This window comes from Petromyzon marinus, chromosome 75, assembly GCF_048934315.1.
Source record: "Petromyzon marinus isolate PM22_M1 ecotype Great Lakes invasive population chromosome 75, UKy_Petmar_22M1.pri1.0, whole genome shotgun sequence".
Classification (NCBI taxonomy): domain Eukaryota; kingdom Metazoa; phylum Chordata; class Hyperoartia; order Petromyzontiformes; family Petromyzontidae; genus Petromyzon; species Petromyzon marinus.
This window is the reverse complement of record NC_133741.1, coordinates 2,867,850-2,886,257: the sequence shown is the minus strand read 5'-3', so window position 1 is coordinate 2,886,257 and position 18,408 is coordinate 2,867,850. Positions and strand designations below refer to the sequence as shown.

At 50.5% G+C, this 18,408-nt stretch overlaps 1 protein-coding gene across 1 annotated transcript; it reads right to left on the bottom strand.

Annotated features, from left to right (window-relative positions):
- Positions 1 to 2,978: 2,978 nt before the first annotated feature.
- HEMK2 (HemK methyltransferase 2, ETF1 glutamine and histone H4 lysine) lies at positions 2,979 to 18,050 on the bottom strand. Its single transcript, XM_032979643.2, has 7 exons — positions 17,963 to 18,050; positions 13,944 to 14,104; positions 10,498 to 10,584; positions 8,800 to 8,890; positions 8,231 to 8,314; positions 6,100 to 6,241; positions 2,979 to 4,632 (listed from the first exon to the last, which is right to left on the bottom strand). The coding sequence occupies exons 2-7, from the start codon at positions 14,072 to 14,074 to the stop codon at positions 4,520 to 4,522; spliced, it is 648 nt and encodes a 215-aa protein (XP_032835534.2). The 5' UTR covers positions 14,075 to 14,104; positions 17,963 to 18,050; the 3' UTR covers positions 2,979 to 4,519.
- Between the last annotated feature and the right edge of the window lie 358 nt (positions 18,051 to 18,408).

Below are 18,408 nucleotides of genomic sequence, written 5' to 3'. Positions count from 1 at the left end.
CAGAACAACACGAGAGAAAAAAACTAAATGCAGTAAATGTGAACGCTCAGAACCCCATCCATCACCAACCTCTCCCACCCTCACTGTGTAACAACACCCGCATGCACAATAAAGACTAGGTTCTGCCAATAACCGATACGGCCTGCTGAGTGCAATAACCAACTGACGGTGTGGGAGTGTGTGTGTATGGGGGTCACGAAAACCGAATAATTTTTGATGGAGTCCTTGTGGCCGGTCCCCCAGGGGAGGTGGACTCGCTCTCCCTGGAGGTCCTGGGGGGAATATGCAAATGTCCCGTCCAACCCGGTTCCTCACGAAGAGTAGTCGGCCAGGTGAACGGGTTGTCCTCTCCCAAATCCCGTGGAGACAATGCAGGTGGCGCCTCAGAGGACGTTAGGCATGCAACACCTTCGGGTGCAGTGGAGCGAAAGACGGTCGGGCGGATGACGGCGGTGGTCCGGGGAGGCGTCGTTGCGGCAGCCCGAGGAGACATGCCGCGGCAGACTGCAGCAGTAGCACACGACGAGCCTGCTCCCAGGACGAGGAGATGCCTTCCGCCATCGCTGGTCTTCCGCCCGTCGCACCATGTCGTCCCCTCACCCGCATCCGCTCTGGGTCAATGCGCAGGCTGGGACGGGCTCCACATCTTCAGGTGTATCCGGCCCCTCACGGGGCGCGGTACACACCGCCAATGCCTTGTGCCGTTGCAAGAGCTGTTGAGCCTGGAGACATCTTACAATCTTGATGGACGAAAGATCGTCCTCTACAGCCGGCAGGACCATGTCAAGGTTCTTAGCCAAAGCCAGCAATCTCTCGAGGACCAGCGAGTCGACTCCGTCGTGGTCCATCCTCGGAAAGGCAGCCTTCGCTAGCACTAAAACTGCACTATGGAAGGCGAGGGGTGTCTCGGCTTCCCCTCTCATTCGCGTAGTGAACTTATGGCGCACGACAACGGCTCGTAAATCGCCGCCATTTGGTCAAAGGCTTGAGTCGGCGTGGCCCTCTCCGACGGGGGGATGGTGAAAAATACTGCCAAGGTATCGTCATCAAGAGCGGCGGGCAGCGCTCTCAGCGCCTCCGCCTCCGTCCACCTCGCCAAGTCGGCGTTCGTCAGGAACTGCCGCTTGAAGACCACCCAGTCGCCACTAACAGCTGTAAATTATTTTACGAGGGGCAGTCGTCGCCGGAGAGATGGGACATCCACCGGTGAACTCAACACAACTTCAGATTTGGCGGGCTCCGTGCTCCGCTCCTCCAACAAGATGGCGGCCGTGAGCATGGGCTGCGCCACGGAGGTTCCAGATTGATGGGAAATGGCGGCGGGAACTGCGTCCTCGTGCGGCTCCCCCGCTCTCTCGTCCACCGCTTACTCCTTGCGGTGGAGCTCAGCGACGATGGAAGCCGCGGCTTGTAAGAGCTCCGCGAGGCGGGAGTGCGCCGTCCGGCGCTCCTTCCCCGATGGCGGTGAACCGTCGCTCCGCCGAGAGCGCCTCGCCTCCCTCCTCTGGGGTCGCCATCCCTGGGGCTGTTTGAGGGATGAGGTCGTCGTCGTCTGACGTCCTGGTACGTAGTCTGCGTCGCACAGACATACTCTGCAATGGCTAATTTTACTAGAGAATGTTTGGCCACTACCGACACCAGTTGTAGGGAGTTCAACTGAGTTACAGACGTACTCTTTGGAGGCAACACATATTTATTGCTACCAACATGAAGGGGTAACTGCCCCTTCACCAGATAACAACCTATGGTGATGGACCACCAGGCTAACTACACTGGGAGTAGCTACAACGGACAGGACCCCAGCTTGGGTCCAGGTCCACGTGTTGCTGACTCTTCTCGGACGTAAAACATAAATTCTTCAGGATAACCACAGCAGCCGGTCCCTCTCTGGGACCCGGCTTATATGCTCTGTGGTGTGGCTGGCTCCGCCCTTAGCCACGACCACCTTCGAGAACGCTCGAGCAGGATCTCGGCCCTGACACGTGACCACCCCTAGCCCCCACCTGGCAGCCCTGTGTCGACTTTACTGGTCACCTGTCCTCTAGGGTCAACCAGAGTGCCATGGCCCTTAGTAACCCCATTCCTATGGCCGGCACTCTCACACCCTATCCTGTAGGGGTCGGCACTGCACGCAGAGCGTGGTGCCATCCAGGACTGCCAGTCAGTGCTCACCGAGTCCCTCTAGGGCCAGTACTGCACCCACATATACGTGGTGCCCATGATGTCAATACATTGCACGCCGTGCCTCTCTCGGGCAGGCATTACACAGTGACATCCGCGATGTCACTACACATGCAGCTGGCAAAATCAAAAGCGGGATCCTGTGGGCGAAGTTGTGTGCCACGGAATCTCCATGTATGACATCTGTGGCTGGAAGCCTGGACCACAGATCGGACTTGATTTACATGGTTGGAAGCATGACTGATGTGATTCGTCATGGGGACGGTTCAGCTGATAGTTATGGTGCGTGTGCATACATCTGTAGTGGGTAAGGATGGAAACTAAGTCTTCTCTGGAGGCAACATGTTTATTTATAAGTGTAATACGAGGGTTCACCGACGGTCGATGATTGGTGAGATAGGCTCCGCCGCTTCAGCCATCAGCCAATTATATGGATGCGCCAAGTTCAAGGGCGGAGCTCAAGGGCTCTTGTGAGTAACCATCCAGAAGGTTGGTAAGGGGGTGTGGCTCTAGGCGGGGCTTTTTGACATAGAAGGGATATAAGGGGAAGCAGGAAGAAGCTCGGGGTCAGTGTATGGAGTCTAGAGGCGAGACCACGTCTCGCGCCTCCTGCACGCCAGCGGCCACGTGGCGAGCTGGAGGCTGTCTCCTTGTGCGCCTTCTGCCAGCAACGCACGGGAGCAGGGGGGGAGCGTGAGCGAGCTGTGCGCGGAACGAGAGTGGAGGGGTGTCGGTGTGAAGAGAACGCGTAGCTGTCCGGCCGACGGGGAATAAATAATAAAGACACGAACTACAGATCGTTGTCGAAGTGCTTTATTAGAACAGTAACACAAGGTCCCTGACACAAAGGGGTCTCGGCCCCTTCCACCCGATACCCTGGGGAGGTATAGCCTCCGGGCTAACGTGTCCTAATCACTGGGACCACTCTCTATATATCAGCCCTCCGGCTAGGGGGAGCTAGGGGAGGCTAGCCTGACCCGACCCAGCCTAGGCCCTCGGGTCCCGACCACTGGCCCATTTGGTCCTGGCCCTGACAAGGACTTTGGGTTCGGGGGTTCCCAGGGTCTTATTATGGCTGGTGTTCAGGTCTTCTGCTTGACTGCCGGTCCTATTCAGTAAACCGGCTTTATACCGTTTTCTGGCTTACTCCAACCCTAGATGTGGGCCAATATCTTTGACACCAAGACCTACTGTGGAGCTGATATGCCTACTCGGCATGTCATCTGTAAAATGCAGCTGCCATTATTCCACTGCGGTGGAGGGTGTCCACCTAGGGACCCCAGGCATGCTGAAGAGAGTCTTGCAGAGCCCTGTCGTTTCAGGCCATGGTGGTCCTGCACGGACACCATATTCTCTGTCTGCTACAGCAGTGGTATTTTGTGTCATCAAACACTCTGTCTCAACTCCCCATTGATGATGGGGCGTTTATGGAGAGAGTAGATAGCTTTTCATACTTGGGCAGTGTGCTTATGACCAGCTCCGATTTGACGGCACAGGTCTCACTGCGAATCAGTTAAGCGACATTTTATCATCGGCTGCGTAACGCTGTGTGGAAGCTACCTGGTCTGTTGCTCCACACGAAGCTGCGGGTCTTCTTGGCCACAATCATGCACTGTCTTCTCTATGCTTGTGAAACGTGGACCTCCCTAATGGAACATCTGTGCTAGTTACAAATATTCAGGTTGGCCTGTCTATGATCCATCCTGGGTTTAACCAAGCTGGATTGTGTGAGGACCTTACAATTCCTTGAAAGATCTAGACAATCCCATCAGTGAGCTACTCCGGCAGGCAAGGCTGCATTGGCTCGAGCATGTAGCCTGCATGCCAAGACACCGCATGCCCAAACAGCTTTTGGTCAGCTGGATAGAGGGAGCTAAATGAGCATGACACAGGCTGGAGAAGAGATTTACTCTTGTGGTACAAGAGGATATGGAGTTGAGTGGACTTGCCGTTGACTGGTACCGACGGTGTATCGGCCTCTGTGGAGGAGGCTCATGAAGGACGCTACTGGGCAATTGGAGACAGTCGCCCTCACAACTGCGGAGGGCGGAGGAGCGATGCTCACAACAACGAGCAGAGCGCCGGGCGGATAAAACAGAGTTGTCACAGTAGGGGGCACAGGTGGCGCATTTGCCAGTCATCTAAGTCAGTCAACCCACGGCACTTGGGTCTGTCCTGTGACCTGCCAGCAAGCCTTCGACACTTCAAGTGGCCTTACAGTGCACATATCCTTGGTACAAGCGCCATGGTGTCATCACTGCCACTCAGTGGCAAATGGCGGTTGTTGTGTGCATCTCTATGAGTCAGTGTGCGTTTATCCGAGTGTGTGTGTGTGTCTCTATGACATCGAACGCTCAATCCTCAGCACAGAGAGGATTTCTGTTCCCGCTCTCTGGGAGTTTACCAAGGATGAGGAGAAGCCACGATCACGAAACCATGCCATCACCTCTCCTACAATCACACAGACACGTGAACACATGGACAAACAGCAACACAACCATATCATGCCATGAATACACAGCTATACAGCCATACAGACACACAGTCACATGGACACAGCCAATTAGACAGCAACATGGACACAGCTACACAGTGATATAGCCACAAGGATACACAGACACGCGGACTCAAGAGTCACGTGAACACACAGTCACATAGCCATAGTCACACAATCACACGATGTGGTGTGCGGTGTAATTCAAAGTAACCATGAGCGTCTTTGTGGAGAATATAAATAACAAGACAGACAAGCAGACAATGTGTCTGCTTCACATATCCCTCTCTCCACGTAGAAAATAAAGGCATTTACACATCCCATCAACCTCACGGCCTCTGGAAGTGCATCATTTCAACAGCACCGCTTACACTCAGTGGTGTGTGGAATGATGCGGTGTGTGTGAGTGGTATGTGTGGGTGGTGTAAGTGGTGAGTATGTGTGCGTGGAGCGATGCGGTGAGTGGTGTGTGTGTGGTGTAATACGGTGAGTGTGAGTGGTCTGAGTGGTGTGATGCGGTGAGTGTAAGTGGTGTGTGTGTGGTGAGTCTGAGCTAGTGTGTGTGTGTGTGGTAAGCGGTGAATGTGTGGTGAGTGTGTGGTGAGTTAGTGAGTGTGAAGCGGTGTGTGAGTGCCATGCGGTGAATGTGTGTGGTGTGATGTGGTGAGTGTGTGTGGTGATCATATGGTGTGATGCTGTGAGTGTGAGCGGTGCATGTGAGCGGTGAGTGCGAGTGGTGTGACGCGGTGAGTGCGAGCGGTGTGTGTGTGGTGGGTCTAATGCGGTGAGTGTGTGGTGTGTGCGATGTGTGTGTGTGTAGTAATGCGGTGAGTGAGAGCAGTGAGTGAGTGTGAGCAGTGGGTGTGAGCAGTGTGTGTGGTGAGCTTTGACTATGTGTTTGGTGAGTGATGAGTGTGATGTGATGAATGTGAGCGGTGAGTGTGATGGGTGAGTATTTGGTGAGTGTGTGGTGTATGTGTGTAGTAATGCGGTGAGTGAGAGCAGTGAGTGGGTATGAGCAGTGTGTGTAGTAGTGAGCAGTGAGTGTGAGCGGTGTGCCATGATCACCAGGGGCGTTGTGATGCTGACAGAGAAGGTAGAACGCCCCCGTGTGGTGAGTGTGAGCAATGAGCGTGAGCTGTGAGTGTGTAGTTTGTGGTGAGCAGTGAGTGTAAGCGGTAAGTGTGAGCGGTGAGTGAATGTGTTGATTGTGAGCGGTGTGTGTGTGTGGTGTGACGTGGTAAGTATGTGCGGTCAGTGCGAGTTGTGAGTGGGAGCGACCAGTGTGAGCGGTGAGTGTGTGTCTGTGTGGTGTGACATGGTGAGTGGTGAGTGTGAGCAGTGAGTGTGCGCAGAGTGTGTGTGTGTGTAGTGTGAGTGGTGTGTGTGTGAGCAGTGAGTGGTGAGCGGTGTGCCATACTCACCGGGGGCGTTGTGCTGCTCACACACGAGGTAGAACGCCCCCGAGGGGGAGAGCAGCGATGCCACGAGGGGGAGGAGTCGGTCCACGACCTCGCGACCCCTCGCGCCACCCGCCCATGCGCTCGACACGTCCCCCAGCCCCACCTGCACACACAGTACACGCACAGAGTACACGCAGAGTAGACACACACAGAGGACACACACACATGCAGTAAACGCACAAAAACAGTGCACACACAGGTATAAAGAATCATACTTACACACAACTTACACACAACAACATGCGCCAAAAGTGTCGGTGCCAGGCTTGGTGCACTTTTAGGCCTACACGTGAAGTGTGGAAGGCTCGCCGACAGCTCACAGGACAGACCCAGGTGTTTTGGGTTGATGGCAGCACCTGTGCTCCTCACTCCGACACCTCGCCACGTTTTAGTTGCCCCAGCGTTTTGCTCGTTTCTGTGAGCATCCCTTCTCAGAATCATCAGAATCATCAGATTCTTTATTTATACTGCAGGAGGAATCCGATGAACTATAAAGCTCTTTTTCACAGATGGTCCAGTAAGGGGCACGGGGTTGGAACGTTACAACATACACAATACACAAACACGAAAGGAGTGCAAGGTAAGCAATTCACTCGAGAAATTACTAAAACTATTTAAATTTTACCACGTAAAGCCCACTGAGCTATTAGCGACCTAGCGATCGCATATGAAAGCTCAACGAAATGGCTTGTCACATAGGCTTATCACGATGGCATGGTTTTGTTTGTATTTGTATGTGTTTTGCGTGATTTGTTTACATTTATTGTACTTGGCACTACTATCGTGTTTTTCTGTGAAAAATATGTTTAGTCCGAATGGATATTCAGACTACACACTCCATAAAGCTATCACCCCAACCGTTGGGAAAGAACCATCTGAGGACCCAATCAAACCCATCACCTTGCCATACATAGCACGGGTCACCAAAAAGATTTCCAAAATCAAGACCAAACGAGATCCAGGTTCGATTTAACACAGTACATAAAATTCGTGATCTGATCCCATCTGTGACGGTCTGGCGGACTCCGTTGCAACTGCATTGTCAAGAGCGTGTCGCCAACCGATGGCGTTTAGTTCAACAGCCTGACTCTCTAATCATTCTTGAAATTAACATTTATTGAATGTCACCCCGGCCTGAAATCCTGGCTCCGCCCCTGGTGACAAATGTGATCCTTGACATGCAATACCTCGGCGTCTAACAAACTAAGCTGTGTCTGCGGCAATAGTTACATTGGGGAAACTAAGCGACATGCCTCGGACCGTGTTCGTGAACATAAGGCAGATTTGAAACACGGTAGGACCAACACCTCGGTTGTGGCTGATCATTGTTTTAATGCGGTTGGTTCACACGAAATTGATTTCTCTAAGATGAAGTGTGCTTTGCAAACCCACTGGCTATCAACAAAGATTATTTCATGAAGCCATCCATATATACAGACCTAGACACAATTTCAACCAAGAAGATGGGTACAAACTCAGCAATCACTGGAAGGATGTATTCAACCAGTTTAAGTCATAACTGGCTGTAATGTTTCCATTTTAGACCTGGCAGCTCTTTAATTGGTAGAAGCCCACCACCAGAACAATCACTACCAACAACTACCATCACCTCTAGCAGCCCTTTAATTGGTGGAAGCCAACCACCAGGACCATTACTGCCCACTCCATTTATTGGTGGAAGCCCACCACCAGCACCATCACTACCAACAACTACCTTCACCTCTAGCAGCTTCCCTTACATTAACATTAGCTACCCCGCCCATGCTGCTGACACTTGGGCTACACCCATTTTTAAACATTTATAAGCAGTTTGCCTTTAGAGGCTAATCCCCTTTTCCTGATGACGACCACTTGTGTTGCGATCGAAACGTCGTGGTTTTTTGTTATTTTCTTTGAACCTATCTACGTGACTTTACCGAAAGACCCAAAGAAAATTAATAAGAAGTTTATAGCTCATCAGATTCCTCCAGTATAAACAAATATTCTGATTCTGATCTTCCCACTGCTGGTACCGGTCATCAGCAAGTCCAATTGGCTCCAGTATAGTTGTGGAAATTCTTAACTAGGCATAACAGGGTGATTCGGGGGGCACCTCGCTGGATTCCGTGACGACGTAGGGAGGATTGAAGAGCAGGAGGTCGACGGAGCCGGAGAGACGTGGGAGGAGCGCGTGAACCTGGCAGTACGGTAACCACGACAACCACTGTGACCAACAAAAAATCACCTGGCCCCTCTGGCACCTAAAGCCTGGTCCCTCCGGCCCATAAGGCCTGGCCCCTCCGGCCCATAAGGCCTGGCCCCTCCGGCCCATAAGGCGTGGCCCCTCCGGCCCATAAGGCCTGGCCCCTCCGGCCCATAAGGCCTGGCCCCTCCGGCCCATAAGGCCTGGCCCCTCCAGCCCATAAGGCCTGGCCCCTCCGGCCCCTAAAATCTGGCCTCTCTAGCCCTTAAGGTCTAGCCCCTTCAGCCCCTAAGGCCTGATCTATCTGTACCCTTTGTTCTGGTCTCTCTGACCCCTAAGGAGGAGCGGCCACTGCACATCACAGTCATAGGATGAGTGTAAGAATCACACAATACACATACTTCCCTCTTGGCGGTTTTCATTTGAAGGGACATATCGAAAGGGGGCCCTTGTGTCTGCTCACTCATTCTGAGGCTCACCAGGTCGGTGATGATCGGCTGAAGCGTCACGTGGTTGAGCGAGGCCGTGACGCTTGTGCAGTGAGCAGCATCGTGATTGATGTCTGTGGTCCTGGAGGAGAAACCACGCAGCCACAGTGACGCACACAGCCACAGTGAAACACACACACAACCACATTAGAGCACGCAGCTACAGTGAAGCACACAAACACATTGAAGCACATAGCCAGCACAATGAAGCGGAGAGCAACCGCAGTGATGCACGCAGCCACACAGACACAGTGAACCACACAGCCACAGTGAAGCACACAGACACACAACCACAGCGAAGCACACAGCCACAGCGAAGCACACAGCCACACAATCACAGTGAAGCATGCAACCACAGTGAAGCACACAGCTTCACTGTGGCTGCTGCCTTCCCACTCATCTGTGGTTCCTCCTTCTCCTCCTCATGCCTCCGAGTGTGGATCTCTCTCTTCTCTCTCTCTATGAGCACGACGACTGTCCCAAGCTCTGCAGTCCTCTAAGTCTGAAGATATTTTCTCAGCCAATTAATGCCCAGTGAAAACCCACGTGCATATACACTGCTGCGCTACAAGGTGAGATTATCATCATCATCATCACTATTACAGTAGTCCCCCGATTAATGGTATTAGTTTATTCCACTAAAACTATCATTGATTGAAGTTATCGTTAATGGAACATAGAAAATGTACGTTAAAGGGCTTAATTTGTTCCAAGACGATCGTAAGTTGCCCTTTTTAACCCTAAACACATATCTTGTAATATTTAAACACTCAATTTTAATAAACAAACGTTATGAGAGCATATTAAAGCATTGCTATTAATAGAAACAAGGATAAATAATATAATGAACAAATGGTGTGTAAAAAGGTGCATAAATAGAGCATAGTATAAAACGATTCAAAAGCTTGCAGCCAGTCACTCTCAAAACGCTTATAAAAAAAGGGCGTTGCTGATGGTTGTCGGCTGCCAAGTCCACTTAGGAGCGCTCTGATTGGCTGAAATAGGCGGGTCTGCGTGATATCGTGAAACGTATCGTTAAATCCAAAATGTATCGTTAATAAAAACAATGGGACCCTATGGAGAGGCAGATCATTCATTATCGAAACATCGTTAAATCGATGGCATTGTAAACCAAGGGGACCCACTATAAATTACTCTCAACCTGTGTCACAAGACAAGTCAAAGATCCCCCAGTGTAGCCTTAACAGACTGTTCGGGGCAAATGCTGTTAGCGAGTAGCAGTGTCTATGAAGGCAAACAAGGCCAGCACCACGCCCGGACGCCTTTGTCTCCCCAGTAGCGATATTTACCACACACCAGTCCATCTAGGGGAGGCCCAGAAGTGGTTCAGATAATCGTCACTGGTGTTGGGCCGTGAGCGGGAATTAAACTCGGGTGGCTCGGTTCGTAGCAAAGCGGTAGTGCTAACCGCTGATGGTGGTGGCATTGTTGGTGATGGTGGTGTGGATGTTGGTGATATATGTGTTGGTGTTGGTGATGGTGCGGATATTGGTGATGTTGGTGATGGTGTTGATGATGGTGTCGATGTTGGTGGTGGTGTTGATGTTGATATAGGTGTTGGCGATGGTGGTGATGGCATTGTTGGTGATATTGTTGATGTTGGTGGTGTTGTTGGTAATGTTGGTGGTGATGGTGTTGATGTTGGTGGCGATGCAGGAGTCTCCTCACAGGTAGCTCGTTGCGGAGCCCAGGATAGAAGCAACAAAGCAGGAGATGACTCCGGACCCAGAGCCAACCTCCAGGCAAATCAGAGGCCTTGACCCACAAAGACAAAGGGGAAAGTGCTGCTAGCGAGAACCGATTGAGTGGGTGATGATGTTTACACACCACCGCACCAGGTACTCATTTGAGGCTGAGTCAACCTAGAGGAGGAGGCCCAGGGCCAGTTCAGATGATCGTCACCGGTATTAGTGGTCATGAGCGGGTATCGAAATTGGATCGCCAGGTTCGCAACACAGCGTGCCACTGCTCCCACACACACAGCACACAGACAATACACACACACAGTATAATACACAGAAGACACACAGTACACACATACACAGTACATACAAAGTACACACAAGCAGGACACATAAATAGTGCACACAGTACATACACAGTACACATACATACAAAACAAAGATCCCTCATATAGCCTGTAACAGACTGTTGGGGCAAGCGCTGTTAGCGAGCACATATGAAGACCGGCATAGCATACGAGGGAGTGTGTGGCCAACACCACACCCGGCCGACTTTGGCTTCCTCTTGGCGATGTTTACACATTGCACCAGGTCCTCATTTGAGGCTGAGTCGACCTAGGGGATGCCCAGAACTGGTTCAGATAATTGGCCATGAGAAGGAGTCGAACCCGGATCACCAGGTTCGTAGCGCAGCGCGCTAACTGCTACACTACTGCTTCCCACTACATACATACAATACACACAAACACAGTATACACAATTCACACAGCACACACACTGTACACGCGCACACAGTATACACAGTACACGCACACAGTACACACATAGACAGTACACACATACAGTTCACACAGTACACACACAGTAGATACAGTACACAAACAGTTCACACAGTACACACACGGTACACACAGTACACATACATTATGCACACAGTACACACAGTAAACGTACACACAGTACACACACAGACAATACACACAACACACACAAAACACACAGTACACACAGACAGTAGACACACCGTACACACACAGAGTACAAACAGTACACACAGTACACACACAGACAGTACACATAGTACACACACAGACAGTACACATAGTACACACACAGACAGTACACATAGTACACACACAGGCAGTACACAAAGTACACACACAGACAGTACACATAGTACACACACAGACAGTACAAAGTACACACACAGACAGTACACATAGTACACACACAGACAGTACACATAGTACACACACAGACAGTACACATAGCACACACACAGACAGTACACATAGCACACACACAGAGAGTACATAGTACACACACAGACAGTACACAAAGTACACACACAGACAGTACACATAGTACACACACAGACAGTGCACATAGTACACACACAGACAGTACACATAGTACACACACAGACAGTACACATAGCACACACACAGACAGTACACATAGTACACACACAGACAGTACACATAGCACACACACAAACAGTACACACAGTACACACACAGACAGTATACATAGTACACACACAGACAGTACATAGTACACACACAGACAGTACACATAGTACACACACAGACAGTACACATAGTACACACACAGACAGTACACATAGTACACACACAGACAGTACACATAGTACACACACAGACAGTACACATAGTACACACACAGACAGTACACATAGTACACACACAGACAGTACACATAGTACACAGACAGTACACAAAGTACACACACAGACAGTACACATAGTACACACACAGACAGTACACATAGTACACACACAGACAGTACACATAGTACACAGACAGTACACATAGTACACACACAGACAGTACACATAGTACACACACAGACAGTACACATAGTACACACACAGACAGTACACATAGTACACACACAGACAGTACACATAGTACACACACAGACAGTACACATAGTACACAGACAGTACACAAAGTACACACACAGGCAGTACACATAGCACACACACAGACAGTACACATAGTACACACACAGACAGTACACATAGTACACACACAGACAGTATACATAGTACACACACAGACAGTACATAGTACACACACAGACAGTACACATAGTACACACACAGACAGTACACATAGTACACACACAGACAGTACACATAGTACACACACAGACAGTACACATAGTACACACACAGACAGTACACATAGTACACACACAGTACACAAAGTACACACACAGACAGTACACATAGTACACACACAGACAGTACACATAGTACACACACAGACAGTACACATAGTACACACACAGACAGTACACATAGTACTCACACAGACAGTACACATAGCACACACACAGACAGTACACATAGCACACACACAGACAGTACACATAGTACACACACAGACAGTACACATAGTACACACACAGACAGTACACATAGTACACACACAGACAGTACACATAGTACACACACAGACAGTACACATAGTACACACACAGACAGTACACATAGTACACCCACAGACAGTACACATAGTACACCCACAGACAGTACACATAGTACACACACAGACAGTACACATAGTACACACACAGACTGTACACATAGTACACACACAGACAGTACACATAGTACACACACAGACAGTACACAAAGTACACACACAGACAGTACACATAGTACACACACAGACAGCACACATAGTACACACACAGACAGTACACATAGCACACAGACAGTACACATAGTACACCCACAGACAGTACACATAGTACACCCACAGACAGTACACATAGTACACACACAGACAGTACACATAGTACACACACAGACAGTACACATAGTGCACACACAGACAGTACATAGTACACACACAGACAGTACATAGTACACACACAGACAGTACACATAGCACACACACAGAGAGTACACATAGCACACACACAGAGAGTACATAGTACACACACAGACAGTACACATAGTACACACACAGACAGTACACATAGTACACACACAGACAGTACACATAGTACACACACAGGCAGTACACATAGTACACACACAGACAGTACACATAGTACACACACAGACAGTACACATAGTACACACACAGACAGTACACATAGCACACACACAGACAGTACACATAGTACACACACAGACAGTACACATAGTACACACACAGACAGTACACATAGTACACACACAGACAGTACACATAGTACACACACAGACAGTACACATAGTACACACACAGACAGTACACATAGCACACACACAGACAGTACACATAGTACACACACAGACAGTACACATAGTACACACACAGACAGTACACATAGTACACACACAGACAGTACACATAGTACACACACAGACAGTACACATAGTACACACACAGACAGTACACACATACACCGTACACAGTGGAGGGGTACCGGCTGCTACGGAGTCGCTCTGCGTCGCCCTCCAGCGCCGCCATGAGCAGGAAGGAATCCTCACTGGGCTCGTAGACGCGGCCCTCCCAACCCTGCCACCTCGGCGTGGGCAGCATCGCGGCAGTAACAGTGGAGAGAGATTGACCCTGCAGAGACACAGCAGCAGTGGAGAGAGTCTGACTCCGTAGAGACACAGCAGCAGTGGAGAGAGCCTGACCCTACAGAGACACATCAGCAGTGGAGAAAGCCTGACCCTACAGAGACACACCAGCAGTGGGGAGAGCCTGACCCTGCAGACACATCAGCAGTGGAGAGAGCCTAATCCTGCAGACATAGCAGCAGTGGAGAGAGCCTGACCCTGCAGACAAACAGCATCAGTGGAGAGAGCCTGATCCTGCAGACACAAAAGCAGTAGAGAGAACCTGACTCACACTATAGCCGATACAATTGAAGCCGGCATGGCACACGAGGAGTGGGTGGCCAGCACCACACTGCATCAGGTACCCATCAATGGCTGAGTCGACCTAGGGGAGGTCCAGGACCGGATCAAATACAGTATTCTTCGAATATTGGCTGAGTGGGAATTTAACTCGGATCGCGAGGTTCATAGCGCAGCACGCTAACCACTGCACCACTGCTCTCCTGATAAAGGGTGACACGGTGGCTAGGATATGTTAATTCCTTAGCCAGGTATACAGGCGGTCGTAGGTTCAGTCCCGACCACGACGCCTGCTGTATATTTGGGAGTTTGCATGTTTCTCCCCGTGGTAATGCGGTTTTTCCCTCCGCATTAAGGATCAATATCACGCATTTAGAATATTTGGCTGCTAGAAATGTCCACATGATGAGCCACTTCATTGAGATATCGTTTGTGTGGTCAGGTTGTTGCTGAAAAAAATAGCCATATAGCTCAGTGGGGACCTTACCTGGTAAAATAAAAACAATTTAGTTCAAAACAAAGTTTAGTTTTAGTTTATAATACATCTGATTCACTGCGGCCGGAGGAGCTCACTGAAGGGGACGGTATCCAGATCCTTCAAGGATCTGTGAGCTCCTCACGCCATCCAGCCTGGTTAATCCCAGGATGGATTGTAGGCAGGCCAGACTAAATGTTTCTAACCAGCGAAGATGTGCCATTAGTGGGGGGGGGGGTCCACGTTTCACAAGCATAGGAAAGGGAGGGCATGACCGTGGACGAGATGACCCAAAGCTTTGTGTGGAGTGACAGACCAGGTAGCTTCCACAAAGCAGCGTAATGCAGCCAATGAAAAGATAATGCCTCTCGACCGATTTGGAGTGAGACATCCGCTGTCAAAACACCATTGGTCAAAAGCACACTGCCCCAGGGTACTGAAACTTATCCACGTTCTATCACCTGCCCCCATTAATTCGTGAGGCATTTGAGGGGGTGGAGCGTTTGATGACACAGCATACCAAGGCAGGTGCTTAGTTTTGATGGGCTCATGGTCCCCATCTCTTAGTGGCATGCTCCAGGTTCAAAGGGTGGGCAGCAATCAACAGACCATCGGCGTACAACGTGGTCGACCACGAGGGAGCCAGAACATCCCTCGACCACACCCAGGGCATCGATCAGCCTACTCATTGTATATGCTGTAGCAGATGTAAATTCCACTGGTACAGCCACGGAAGTCTTCTCGAACTACGTGGAAAAAGATGATGTTAGTTAGTGTCGGAGACAGAGGACATCCCTGTACACACCGCATGGTGAACAGAATGAATGGGGAGGATACTTCTATAATCAAAGCCTGACGTTCCGTTTGTCCGTCAACTAAATTATGAGAGCCTTTCACAAGGCCTGAATCAAAAGTTAGAAAAAATTGATCCAACAGTAGTATCTATAAAAAAGTTTACCCAATAGTAGTATCTATATAGTCAGTAGTATCTAAATATAGTCAGCAATATCTACTGACTATTGTATGTAGGGTGTGTAGGCATAAAAACCTTACATACAATAGCATCAGTCGTATCTACTGACTCTATACTACATACAATAGAGTCCATATTTATTTTGTAGGCAGGAGCTTAAAACCAGGAAGCTGTAGAAACTCGGCGTTAATCGGTTATTACATTGATGTCTTCACTGGCGCTCCTCAAGAGATGCTCAGATTCACAGGTAATAACCAAACAGATTTACATTAACCCTCCCCCTACTCTGATCTTCGCACCGATAGGCTCACAGTGATGACATCAATTTACTCTATTGAAGACTGAAAACAGGAAGACTTTCTCAGAATTGTGGCAAATCGCCTGATGAAGCTTGTTGTTGTAATCACCAGTGAAACGTCACGGTACATACATTGTTGTGGTGGGTTTACTCTCCAACACACAACCGGTGTGCTGAAGTAGGAACCAATTGGCACGTTTTGTTACGTTCTGTCGTGTGGTGGTGGCGGGTTTAACGACACATTTATATTTACACGATCTAACCCAAACCCCCCCCCCCCCATTCTATTATGAACAGGGAATGCCTCTGACTCGCCGTGCAATTGGAAACAACGTGTGCAACTGGGATATGGCATCAATGTTGTTCTAGAAGAATCAGAACATGTATTTATACTCTAGGAATCCGATGAGCTATAAAGTATTTTTCACAGATGTCCAGTAGAAGAGGTTCAATTAACGGAGTGCATCATCACAACCGGAGCTATCGCTGTGAGGGGGCTGTATACCTGTCAACCCATACGGTTTGGGGCCGCCCATAAATGACGTCACGCGATTTTTGACGATTTTTGACCCCCCCCCCCTCGTCATACGGCGTCACAAAGTCAGACCCCCCCTCAAATATGACGTCACAAAGCTCTGCCCCCTCCCCCCGCTCCAAAAAAAAGAACATGCTTCAAATCGCTTTAAACTATTGTCAGTGTAGTGCGTATTTAATGTGGCGCTGCACTCTGATGTTGGAGGAGAAAATATTTATTAAAAAGTCTATTTAATTAAGTAGAACGTGTTGCCTATATTTATTTAAAGTTGCGCACTTTGATGTGACGTCACATTTCTCAAACTACCCCCCATCGTCACGCATCGTCACAAATGTCTGACCCCCCCCCCACCCCAGGTGCGTGACGTCATTTATGGACGGCCCCTTTACCCCGTATTGTTGTACAGGGAAATTTAGTTTATTCAGGTTCACACGGTGTCGCCATTTCAATACAGGCAAAACAAATTGTCTTTGTTTGTGTTTCTCCCCTTGTGATACGACATTGTAGGATGAACGTTGAGATTTATAAGGGTACGGGGGGTGACCAATAAGGTCGTATTTGGTCTGTAATAAGGTAGGGCACTGATAAGGGGTTGACAGGTATGTGGCTGCCTCACTCTGAGCCGTCTAGGGTTCGCGTCTGAGCGCTTCATCAAGGTGACGACGTTCACCGCCACCAATCCAACGCGCGTCCACGCTGATCAGTTCGTTCAGCGCGCGTCCAGATTGGTGAGTTCATTTAGAGCACGTCCATGTTGATTAGTTCATTTACCACGCGTCCATGTTGATCAGTTCGTTCAGCGCGCATCCATGTTGGTTAGTTCATTTAGAGCACGTCCATGTTGGTTAGTTCATTCAGCGCGCATCGACGTTGGCGAGTTCATTCAGCACACGTCCATGTTGATTAGTTCATTCAGCACGCGTCCACGTTGATCAGTTCGCCCACGTGACACCCCCCCCCGCGGACAGAGGGAAGGGGTTGGCCCACGTGACACCTCCCTCCCCGGGACACAGAGGCCCCCCCCACCCTTCCCCGCGCGAGGCGGAGGGAGAAAAGGGGGGCGGGGGGGGGGTACCCCACGTGACCCCCTCCGACGCCAGAAAAAACGCGGGAAAAGCGAACCGGGAGGGGTCGCGGCGACGTCACTTCCGCTGTACGCGAAGCAAACATTGAGGGGGGTTGCGCGCGCGCTGCTGCTTCCACTGCTGCTTCCACTGCTTCCACCTTCATCGCGACTCGCAGTAACGGGGGGCAGGAGTCCGCGCTCATCCCCCCCCCTCTCACCTCGTACGCTCCTACCCCCCCCCCCCTCGGGGGGACCTTCCTCGCTTCGCGCCGTAGAGCGGAGCTCGGCACTTCCCAGTCCCCTCGCGGCTGTCCCTCACCGCCTCTCTCCCATCGCGCTCTCCTTCACCCCGCGCGCGCGCGCTCCGTGAAGTGGAGGAGGGGGAGGTTTGGGTCTCCCTCGCCACAACCAAACAACCGAAGTCTCGCGACGCCACGCGAGAGGCGGGACTTGGGGTGCGCGCGCGCGCCCCCCACCCCCTCCCCTCACCTCAGCCTCCTCCCTCTCCGTCTCGAGCATGCCGCCAGTGAAGCTCCGTCACGTGGTGTCGTGCAGCAGTGAGGATCCGGTGAGTGCGGGTCACGTGGTATAGCCTCGCACGCACCCCTCTTAGCCTCACCAGGTTCGTGTGCGCGGGCCCGCCATCTTACCTGGGGAAGCTTCA

Coding starts and splice junctions, on each gene's coding strand:
- HEMK2 (XM_032979643.2), bottom strand. CDS start 14,074: ATGCTGCCCACGCCGAGGTGGCAGGGTTGGGAGGGCCGCGTCTACGAG. Junction 8,891..10,497: donor GGCTCCGCAACGAGCTACCT/GTGAGGAGACTC, acceptor TTTCTCCTCCAG/GACCACAGACATCAATCACG. Junction 6,242..8,230: donor TCGTCACGGAATCCAGCGAG/GTGCCCCCCGAA, acceptor CTGTGTGTGCAG/GTGGGGCTGGGGGACGTGTC.